General features: G+C 45.0%; 1 protein-coding gene across 1 annotated transcript in view; it reads right to left on the bottom strand.

Moving 5' to 3' along the window:
• Positions 1–259: 259 nt before the first annotated feature.
• Ak9 (adenylate kinase 9) overlaps positions 260–11,668 on the bottom strand; it is a 113,864-nt gene continuing 102,455 nt past the window's right edge. The window contains exons 34-39 of the mRNA XM_057762675.1: positions 9,188–9,384; positions 7,735–7,904; positions 7,149–7,247; positions 3,964–4,066; positions 1,648–1,762; positions 260–738 (exon numbers count right to left, since the gene is read on the bottom strand). Coding sequence (XP_057618658.1) covers positions 536–738; positions 1,648–1,762; positions 3,964–4,066; positions 7,149–7,247; positions 7,735–7,904; positions 9,188–9,384 — 887 coding nt within the window. The 3' untranslated portion in view covers positions 260–535. The remainder of the gene's footprint in view (positions 739–1,647; positions 1,763–3,963; positions 4,067–7,148; positions 7,248–7,734; positions 7,905–9,187; positions 9,385–11,668) is intronic.

The following is an 11,668-nucleotide window of genomic DNA, read 5'->3' as shown; positions in this document are numbered from 1 at the left end:
AAGGTTCCCACTAGCTTGCCTGTCTCCTGAAACTTTCTAATGTTTAATGCGTAGTTCTCTTTAACAGAGACTGGCTTTCTACTGAAAGTGTTTAAAAAGAAAAAGTCAGACATGGTGGCACACGTGGAGGCAGAGGCAGACAGATCTCTGAGTTTGGGGCCAGCTTTGTCTGCAGAGTTCCAGGATAGTCAGTGCTTTGTAGAGAGACTCTGTCTCAAACAAGCAAGCAACAAAAGAAAAGAAAATAGAAAATAGATTTAGTAAGCATTTTAATATCTCAAACAGGATGCCCATTTTGTGGAAGCATCAAAATTCAGAAAAAGGCAATAAACTTGAAAATTGTATTAACACTTAGGTACTCAGAGGGTGACCCTTCCTCATAGGCCTTTGAGTCCATTTGAGACCTGGTGACCACATAACATCAGATAAGAGGGAAATAAACTTCAGAAAATGCAAGATTTGAAGTCTGCTCCCTTAAGTCCCTCTCTCCCTTGGAGAAGATTTGAGAAATTTGGGTCTTGGTAACCTAAGCAAGTTATCCAGTAATGGGGTCTATGTTTCTCAGGGCCAAAAAGGTCTGAAGCTTGTGATCGAAGTCAATGGCTCTAAACTGAGGCTCCTTGTACTTCCGGGTCATCTTGGCACTGAGGTATGTTATGAGTTCACATCTTTCCAAAAACTTCTCCATCTTCTTCTTGTATTTTTTTCTTGAATATTCAGAACCTTTGGGATTAAAGGCTGAAGAAAATTTCAACAACTTATGAATGCTTTCTGATAAGGTGGTTAGTAAGCCATTCAACAAGGTAGAACTTTGTGTGTAAGTAGGCCACCCAGCTAAGGGGAAGATGGCCCCTATCTTAGACTGTAATTTTCTGTGTTCACCTTTCTTTTTTTTTCTTTTTTTTTTTGGATTTTCGAGACAGGGTTTCTTCGTAGCTTTTGGTTCCTGTCCTGGAACTAGCCCTTGTAGACCAGGCTGGCCTCGAACTCACAGAGATCCGCCTGCCTCTGCCTCCTGAGTGCTGGGATTAAGGCATGTGCCACCACCGCCCGGCTGTGTTCACCTTTCTTATGGCATGGATTTTTGAGTCTTGACTATATTATTTATTACCCTGATTTTATTATATTATTAATTCCGTGGTGCTTGGGTTTGAACCACATACACTAAGCAAGTGCTCTACCACTATGCCCAGACCTCTGCATTTTTTTTTTTTTTTTGAGCTAAGGCCTCACTGTGTAGCCCTGGCTGTGTAGACCAGGCTGGCCTTGAACTCACAGAGATCTGCCTGCCTCTGCCTCCCGAGTCCTGGGATTAAAGGTGTGTGCCACCATGCCTAGTTTAAACTTGTTTTTGTGGCAGGGTCTTCCTAAGTGGCCAAGGCTGTAGTGGAGCTCACTCCATAACCTAGGCAGGCTTTGAGCTTGTAATCCTCCTCAGTGGCCTGCGCAGCTGGGATTTTACGGGCCTGTGCTACCAGGTGCAGTTTATAGTGCTTGACTTAAAAACTGGCAATTTCAGTTCGATATTTTCATTTTCACCTGTGTTCATCTGCCCCTTCCCGTACAAGGAAATAATAACCAGGCCAGTCTGCCACTCATGGGTCAAGTGCTGAGCGCCTCTGAGTGGTGGTCATTTAGAAAGCTTACCTTTGAGATGAAGCCCTACATAGAGGAGGACAGACCGCCTCACGCTTAGGAAGGGGAACTTGGGCTTCAGGCATCCCGCTGAATTCATGGCTTTGATTAGGGAAGTTGCTGTACCCTGAGGGAGGGAACAGTTGAAGTCAGTGCGTAGTTGAGTTCCCATTCTTAATACAGATCAGTAAAGGTCTGATTCTTTTCATCACATAGCCTTTCCTGGGGCGGGGTGCTTGGGTGACCATCCGGCCACCAGGAAAGAAACACAAACTACACTTGCAGAGGGGAAATGAAATATAAGCTGGCGTGATGCCAGCTGGGTGATGCCAGCTGGGGGAGGGCTGCATGCCTGGGCTCCAGTGCATGACGGCCTCTGTTCATATGGCTGACATTTTCTGTAACATAAAGTTAGAAAGGAAAGATGGGGACCCGGAGCTCTGAGTGGCCTTGGCTCATCTCTGCTTGTGTTGTCGCACGGGCAGCCTGCCTCCCACTCTGCATCCTTGGCCACATGACAAGGAATCCAGAGACCACAGTGTCATTGCAGCCAAATTCCTAGAGCTGTGAAGGTGAAAGAGGCCTCCTAATAAAACAGGCCTGTGACAAGACTCCTCCCCAGTGGTCCTCCCTGGCATGTGTAAAACAGGCCTGTGACAAGACTCCTCCCCAGTGGTCCTCCCTGGCATGTGTAAAACAGGCCTGTGACAAGACTCCTCCCCAGTGGTCCTCCCTGGCACGTGTAAAACAGGCCTGTGACAAGACTCCTCCCCAGTGGTCCTCTCTGGCAAGTGTAAAACAGGCCTGTGACACGACTCCTCCCCAGTGGTCCTCCCTGGCATGTGTAAAACAGGCCTGTGACAAGACTCCTCCCCGGTGATCCTCCCTGGCATGATGGCATTATGCCAGATGGAAGCCAACTTTCTCCCCATCTCTCCTTTTGGTTTTTCTTTCAGATTTTATTTTTCAGGCAGTCTTGCTATGTAGCTCAAATAGGTACCATTGAAAGCTAACTTTCTAGGCAAACCGAAAAACAAAACAAAACAAAGTGTTTAAGAAGTTGTAATAAACCTGTAAAATTGTGGTTTTGACATTCATCTTGAAGAACTAAAAAGCAATAATAACTTCAGGAGACTAGTGAGGGGGCTCAGTAAGTAAAGGTGTTCGCAAGCCTGGTGACGTGAGTCTCACCCTAGAAACACGTGTAGAATTGGGAGGACAGAACCAACTCTGTAGAGTTGTCACCTGGCCTTGTCACCTGGCCTTGTCACCTGGCCTTGTCACCTGGCCTTGTCACCTGGCCTTGTCACCTGGCCTTGTCACCTGGCTTCTACACACACACACCATGACACATGTCCCTTCCCATCACGGGCAGGGCATGCACATCTATGCACAAATAATTTAAAAATTAAATTACTTTGAAACAGAAATTGACTAGTGACAAACGTTACTATTTTAAAAAATAATTATATAATTATAGCTGGATGATCTGAGTAATTTCACGTGGATTTGGGCTAAAACATGGGTTTTGTAGTTCATCTATCCTGGTACTAACTTAATTCTTTTGTGGAGTAAGTTAACCTTTGGCAGGCCAACGCAACATTTCAAATCATTAAAAAAGAAGAAGGAGGAGGAGAGGGAGGAAAAGGAGGAATAAAGAGGAGGAGGAGAAATCAAACTAGGCATCCAATTTACATGTGAGTAGTTTTAAGACCGCCCATCCCCCCATCACTGGGGTACTGACCGCCCATCCCCCCTCGCTGGGGTACTGACCGCCCATCCCCCCATCACTGGGGCACTGACCGCCCATCCCCCCATCACTGGGGTACTGACCGCCCATCCCCCCATCACTGGGGTACTGACCGCCCATCCCCCATCACTGGGGTACTGACCGCCCATCCCCCCATCACTGGGGTACTGACCGCCCATCCCCCCATCACTGGGGTACTGACCGCCCATCCCCCCATCACTGGGGTACTGACCGCCCATCCCCCATCACTGGGGTACTGACCGCCCATCCCCCCATCACTGGGGCACTGACCGCCCATCCCCCCATCACTGGGGTATTGACCGCCCATCCCCCATCACTGGGGTACTGACCGCCCATCCCCCCATCACTGGGGTACTGCTGTTTCAGGCATTGGTTATAGGAGTTCACCGCTTTCATTTTAACAACCACCCGTAAATGAAATAGTTGAAGAGTGCTTTACAACTTAAATCGGGAAATTTTGCTTGGAACCCCAGTTACAAAAGCAGAAGTTACTGTTAGAAGAGACCCCTGCATTGTTGTAACGTGTATGTGTATTGTAGAAAATCCCGCAACAGAACCTGTTCCAGATACCCAGGCAAAGGGAGACTGGTGAGGTGGATGGATTCCTTTAGCGGAGGAAGCTTGTGGGGGAGCTTCTGGTCCCAGTAACGCATCGGCAGCCTACGGATACAAAGCTCGTTAGACGCATGCGCACACACATCCATGCAGAACATAGACACAAATGTGAGACAGTGCTCACCGTTTGCTTTACCTTCTGGAGAAAAAATATACAAGGGAGAAGACTAGGGGTTCTAGCAGCTTCTTTGATTTTTGATTTCCCACAATCGGATAACCCACTCCACAGCTAAGAAAAACTTCGAATCCCTAATTCTTCAGCTCCCACCTTCCGAGTGCTGGGAATGATCACCTCTTTATCAGATTTCTTAATTTTCACAGCGGCTATATAAAACTTTTTCATTCTTCTGAAAAATTTGAATTATCTAGGTGGCACCTTCATTCCCGAGTTGGATACCCCTGTAGCCAAGGTGGAGGACACTGGCTGGCAGCAGGAGGGGTGACCAGTGGAGAGAGGAGGGCCTAAGGGTGGGAGCTCCAACCTGCCTCGTATATTGTTTAGGACTGCTCTATTAACCTCTAAACACTGTTTCTGCCTCCACCCATTCCTAACATCACATGGAAGATCTTATTCCTAAGCAAAACTGATTTTAATACTGGCCTAGCTTACAAGTCGGCAATACACACTATGGCTCATAGGATCAAGTCTGTATTTCCTGGCTTATCTCTTTATGACCCTGGCACCTATAATTTTGTTTTAAAAATAATTAATCAAACCTTTTTAGCGCTAAATGCAACTAATCCTACCCTAACAAATTCCTGTTGGCTATGTTATCGTTCCACCCCACCTTTTTACGAAGGTGTGGCCACCTATGGAAACTATAGCTACTCCAACGACCCCCAAAAATGCAAATGGAGTCAAGCCCCTACAAGTAAAATTACCTTGACTCAGGCCGTTGGCTCAGGATTGTGCATAGGGAATAGCACACCCTCCTCTCACAAGCATCTTTGTAACAGACTGCCCCGGCCAACAGTATTTTACTGTCTTCACTTCCTGATACAGAGACCCGGTGGGCTGACACCCTGAATCTAGGTCCTCCACATTAAACAACCTAATAGCTTTTGCGTTCTTATTCAGATTGTTCCAAGATTAATCTATTATACCCCAGAACAATTTGCTCAGGCTTGGCACCCTGACCGTTCCTTGACCAGAGTTAGGCTAGAGCCTGTGACTGCAGTAACCCTAGCTGTTCTTTTGAGCCTCGGTACCGCTGGTGCTGGAACAATATATCCTCCTTAATTCTCTCCAACAGACGCTAGTCAGAACTGTGCCTTACTCTTGACGAGGATATCCAAAACCTAGAAAGAGGCATCCCTAATTTAGAGAAATCACTTGTTTCCTTGTCTGAGGTAGTGCTGCAGAACCGACAAGGACTAGATCTCTTATTCCCAGCAGGGAGGCCTTTGCGCTGCCCTAAAAGAGGAATGTAGTTTTTATACTGACCGTACCGGGATAGTTAGAGATAGCATGGCTAAGGTCAGAGAAGGATTAGAGCGTAGAAGAAAGCAGAGAGAGCAAGAGGAAGGGTGGTTCAAAACCTGGTTCTCCACCTCCCCCTGGTCACCACCCTCTTACCCTCCCTTTAGGATTTTTATTATTGATGGCTTTTGGACTGTGGGCCCTTAATAGGCTCACTAAGTTTATTCGCCAACAGGGGGACTCTGGCATGCAAGCCCATTCAGGTCAACTATCACCGGCTTGATCTGGCTGATCGAGGGCTAGAAGAGCCCCTTGAGAGCCAATCTCCTATAGGAGCCACATATAACCCAGAGGTATGTGTGTCTGTCCACAACAGGCATGGGCACCAGCAAGGGGTGCAAGGCCGAGCACTGCAAGGGGAGGACCATGCATATCCCATCCCTGGGTCTCCTGAGGAACATGCCTGATGGCATAGAGGTTGATGTCCAGAGTTATTGACATAAAAACCTAGACCCTCGCCTCCCCAAAAAGACACCTGTAACTTTGGAAAGGAATTTCCCCCACCAATTAAACATGGGAGGATCGGGCATCTGCTCCCCCCTCCTTCCACTGGTTAGTACCTGCTCATCTCCTAGATGACCTCTAACTCGCTTCATTCTAATATTTATAAAAAGGGAAGACATTCCAGGAGCAAAGACCTGTGTTTTGATTAGAGCCATCTTAGTCACAAATTAAGTAAGATATTCACCTCTGCAGGGCAAGTTCCTGGCCTAGGAAATTAACCCAGTGTCTTATCTCCCTGTGAGACCTGCAGGCCCCAGGCTTCAGAAGTAATTGCCATTCCCTTTGTTAAGAGTCACAGACCCTCAGTATTTTCTTATCTCTTCCTATCAGCTAGGATGTCTCCAGACCTGACTTTCCAGCATCCTACCCAACCCCCACCCCCTTTCCTATATGTTCCTGAGAAAAATTAAAGTTGGCAGCTTGATCAGAAATAGACTTGCTATCCATTCCTTGTGTCTCTTGTCCCTTTCATTTCTCTTCCCTCCAGAGCTCTCTGTTCGTGTCCTGCTGGTCGGGACAGAAATGCTGTTTGGTGATATTGCTTGAACCCTGCTGACCTCCTCCAGCCCTGCCTCGAAAGTGGACAGGCGGACTTTCCTACAGTTCCTGGGTCCCCAGGGACAGGTTGATCACAGGTCCATCGGCTTGGCATCTGGCCCTTTATCCCTTATTCTAGTCTATTCCTAGTCTTTACTCAGACAGTGCAATCATACCAGTGTGCTAGGCCCTTTCTCACTCTTTGGGCCCCATAATATTCCATTATTATGGCCGGGTTGTGGTGGCGCAAGCCTTTAATCCCAGCACTCGGGAGGCAGAGGCAGGCGGATCTCTGAGTTCAAGGCCAGCCTGGTCTACAAAATGAGTTCCAGAACAGCCAAGGCTACACACAGAGAAACCCTGTCTTGAAAAAACAAACCAAACCAAACCCAAACAAAACATTCCATTATTATCAGGTACTTAAAAAATCTACCACACGTTCTGGAGCCTTATGCTTTGGGACAAAGCAGTGCTTATTCACTCTCCCTCTGTGTGTGTGTGTGTCCGTCCGTGTCTGTGTGTCCCTTCCCTTTTCCTCCATAGTTCCAAGAATAGAAGATGGGACATAGAACATGATAAATATTTACAACTGGCGAATAATCTCACCTCAAAAATTTCTGCAGTTTTTCTTCACTCTCGCAAATAAATATACGATCCCGATACTCTACGGCATATTGAATGTTACCAGGCACCAGGGCATCATATCTGAAAAACAAAACACAAGACAAAACAAAAACCACGGTGTAATTAATACATGTAGCTTTGTAATTAATATCTTATCGTTGATATGGAGTACTGTATACATAAAATGCCAAAATGTGTCATTTTTTCTGCTTCGGCAGCTCAAGTAAGAAACATTTCCCCAGGTGATCAGCATGGTAAGACTGTTTCTTCGTGAGTTGGAGAGATGGCTCAGAGGTTAAGAGCGCTTGCTGCTCTTGAGAAAGACAGGACTTGGGGTTCCCAGCATGTTTACCCCATGTTGGGCGACTCCCAACACCCATAGCTCTAGTTCCAGGGGATCAGATGTTCTCTTGTGGCCTCTGTGGGCACCTGCATGCACACGCACGCGCGCACACACACACACACACACACACACACACGAGATTAAAAATAAATCCTTAAAAACAGTCCCATGGACCCATGGTACCGAGCAGGGGTGTGGGTCTGTCCTGTGACTATGAGGGCTTGCCTTTGTTTTCCATCAAGGTAAGTCACTGGGCAGTAGCCTTGGAGCTCGGCACACTTGGGAAATCGACTCTTGAGCTCTGACAGGGTCAGCCTTTTGGGGAGCATGGCAGCAGGTGGGAGTGGATGAGGTGCCAAGGGAGGCACGTACAATTCTGGGTTCATCAGAAATTTCTATTAAGAAAAGAGGTACAACAGCAAGAGCATTTAAAACAGCAATAATACGCCAATCAAAGCATCCTGGTGGCTCTCCTGATCGTTTCCCATTTCAGTAACCTTCCAAGCCATCTGAGAGAAGCTATTGTAACTTCTCCTATAAGGAGTTCTGCAGGATAATAATCCCAAGCAACCAAACGTCTCTTCTTACATAGTATTATTTTAGTTCCTATTCTATGACAAGGACTAGGGAGTCCTTCGTCACCTGCCAGTCTACCTGTGCCCTTTAGAGCTGTCCTGTGGCAATAGATGCTCTGCAGGATGCAAAGGCACAAAATATCTGCCAGGACTTCTGTTTTGAGAATTCTGTGATTATTATGATATAAGCAGGAAGAAAGAAGTACCCACAAAGTAAAGAGATTAAAGTTCTTGTTCTCTAGAGGAAAATAAAATATTCAGATTAGTTTTCGTTATTGTCTTCAGTTACAAACCATTATGTGTCATCAAATCACAGGTATCAAAATATTAGAATCAATATCTGGTTAGACTTTTGAATCCATAGGTACAAGTAGTCCATTCTCCATATCCGTGGCCTGTGCAGCCTCAGATTCAGGCTGGAGGAAAAAGACTAGTTCTTTACTGAACTTGTCTGCCTTTTCCCTCGCACAGTCCTCTAAACAACACAGCCTAGCAACCATTTACAAGCTTTTTACATTACATTAGATAGTATAAGCCATCTAGAAGTGTTTCCATGGATGTAGGAGGGTACGCATAGGTTAGGTTATACTCAAATGCTACCCGCTTTGTAATTGAGCATCCACAGGTTTTGGCACCCTTGGAGGGGATGTCCTGGAACCAATCCTCACAGATGCTGGGGATAACTAGTGCTGTTTTATTTATTTATTTTTTAAGTAAGGAAGACATCAATCAAGCTCTTGCTTCATTCCTACTGACTTTGGCTTTACTCCCTCATCTCTTGAAGATGAATCCCTTGGTATCTTTCTGTGGGGCTGAGTCCAGATGCTTCACGCTCCCTCCGTTGGGGAGACTCAACTGTTGGCTTTCCCTGCCTGATAGGCAACCCAAGACCACCACTGACCAAAGCCTTCTAAATGTATCTGGGGCTGGGGCAGGGCAGTCCAGGGCTACTCTCCGAGTTTCTCTCTGATCCCAGAGTCACAGGTTCCAATGGTGGGGTTCTTGGTTCCAATTTTCTAAGTGTACCCAAGGGTGCCTGTTCTTCTCATCAAGACAAGTAATTTTCCTTCCTTAATAAACATTTATATAAGAAACAAACTTACATTTAGCTTTTCTTGAGAACCCATTTTATAATAGTGTCCTCTGAACTCTGCTGCAAATTCCAAGCTGTTAGTTACAGAACAATCAATTAACTCATAAGACTCTGCTAGGCTGACGGGGCAGAACTGCCCAAACTCTCCCAGACGAGAAATCAGCTCTTCAGGTGTGATACATAATTTGTCAATGCAAGCAGCTTTCCCTGTTATTAACATATTAATTATTATATATTTTCACAGGAAATATAATGGTTAAAAAGTAAAATAATTTCAGTTAGACACCACTATATTAACAGTACACAATCTCACATTCTAAACAAGAGTAAAAAGTAAAGTTACTATAAATGCATATGGTGGTGGAAGTCTACAATCCCAAGTTCTGGAGGCTGAGGCAGGGGGACTGCCACAAATTCTAGGCCAGCCTGGGCTATATAGAACCTCTCTCAAAACAAGCAAGCAAACTAATGAAATAAAAGTTATTCTTCATGCCTACACCCTCTCAGCCTACTATCCATCCTAAGCAGTATCCACTGTTGTGTTTATGCCTTTTAAAATATTTTCTATACATACTTACATATAAATACATATATATGTATGTGTGTTTTTTGCATATAACATATTCATGCCATTACTGTAAACATTATTTTGCAACTCATCCGTTAATTGTCTTTGGCATCTTTCTCTGTTGACTCAGTTCTGTAGATATGTTTAATCTTGGTTTGTTTTTGTATTCAAGGAGACATGTTTTGATTCTATGTATCCCAGGCCTTGACCTTGTGGTCCTCTTACGTCATTATATTACTGCTGCCCCGTGCCCGGCCACCCAGTTCCTTTGAATTTATGCATAGCAAATTCTACTACACAAACATATAAACTATAAGACTTTTAACTTATGTATATAACTAAAAGTATATATGTGGTTTACTTAAATATTTGTCTTTGTTGTGTATTATCATTCTAGTGTTTTAGGTATTATCAATTATATACAAATAATAGTTATATATACACATTTTATATAATTCAATACTTATACATACATACTCCATTTGTACGAATGGTCATACACACACATCTATGTTCTAACAAGTATTTCTACACAATTCTGATACTAACTGCTAGTCCAGCAACCATAGCTCTCTTTCAATGAGGTGAGCATTGAAGAACATTGTCTTATTGACTGCCATTTTTCACTGACCTCCTGAAAACAAGGAATGACCAATGTGGCCTCGGCACCCTTTCCAGAAAGGTCCTTAGACTGTACACTGCTGGAATCTAGGACTTTCCAAGTGGCAACATCTGTGGCCTGACTGAGTCAACAAAGCTGAACTGGACACCTTGGCTCTACTTCTGATCTCCACGAAACTGGATAGCAGCCATGAACTGTGACCACTTCATTAGGTCCTGGTCCACTCGGAAGAGTTCAGAGTCTCCTAACATCTTTGTATTTTTCAGGGCTCAGAAGTTTCTGGAGTAGGGTTACTTGGCTAATACAAAGTGATGTTGTTACTTGCTACCTAATTTCCCCAATTCCTCTGTTAATTTGAACATAAGTCTGACTGTGTCACTGATTCTTTATCACTGACTGAACAGAACTCTGATTGATTATCACTGACTGAACAGAACTCTGATTGGTTCTCTGTGTTACTGTACCATGAGCATTATTGCAGGACACAGACTGGGCTGTTCAGTCACACGTCTGGTGCTGCTGTGAATTCGGGCCTGCCCTGTGTTGTTCATACCTTAGGAATTGTTCCCTTTGGATGTGAATATTTGTTTCTAACGAAAAGGATATACCAAAGCACCTGCCTTTAATACCAGAACACTGGAGGTAGAGGCAGGTGGATCTCTGTGCATTCAAGACCAGCCAGGGCTACAGAGAGAGATGCTGCCTGGAAAAACAAACAAACAAACAAACAAACAAACAAACAAACAGATATGCCACAAGGTTAGTTTAGTTTTCTAGGCTGAACTGTGTTCTCAAAAGGTACATTGAAGGATTCACGGCATCTTTGAATGTAACCACTTTTGAGAACAGAGTCAGATGGACAAAGACACAGAGGAACATGGCATGTGACAGACAAAAAGAATGACAGGCAATGACAGAGATAGCGTTGTCATGGTGACTCTGAAGCCAATGATTGTTGGTTATGCTGGAAACAAAGAAGGCATGAAGCCGACCCTCCCATAAAGTCCTCAGAGAAAGCATGACACCATCAACACCTTGGTTTTGAACTTCCAGCCTTGTGAATTATGACACGCTACATTTCTGTCTTTTGATCCACTCAGTTTTTCCTTGTAGCCCTAGGAAACTAAAACAATTCCAAAAGGCCTGGGTCTCTGTCATGCTGGCACTCTTGCTTTCCTTGCCTTTTCAAAGGCTTGGTCCCCTACAAGACCAGACTGCCTGCTGGTGTGGTGGTGAAGAGTAGGAACTCTGGCCCTCAGGAAGCCAGGGTTCGAGGCCAGCCTGAGATACACGGGCAGTAA

The sequence above is a fragment of the Chionomys nivalis genome, chromosome 2 (genome assembly GCF_950005125.1).
Source record: "Chionomys nivalis chromosome 2, mChiNiv1.1, whole genome shotgun sequence".
NCBI classification, from domain to species: domain Eukaryota; kingdom Metazoa; phylum Chordata; class Mammalia; order Rodentia; family Cricetidae; genus Chionomys; species Chionomys nivalis.
Note: the sequence above shows the minus strand (reverse complement) of the source record. Positions and strands in the feature narration are given on the sequence as shown.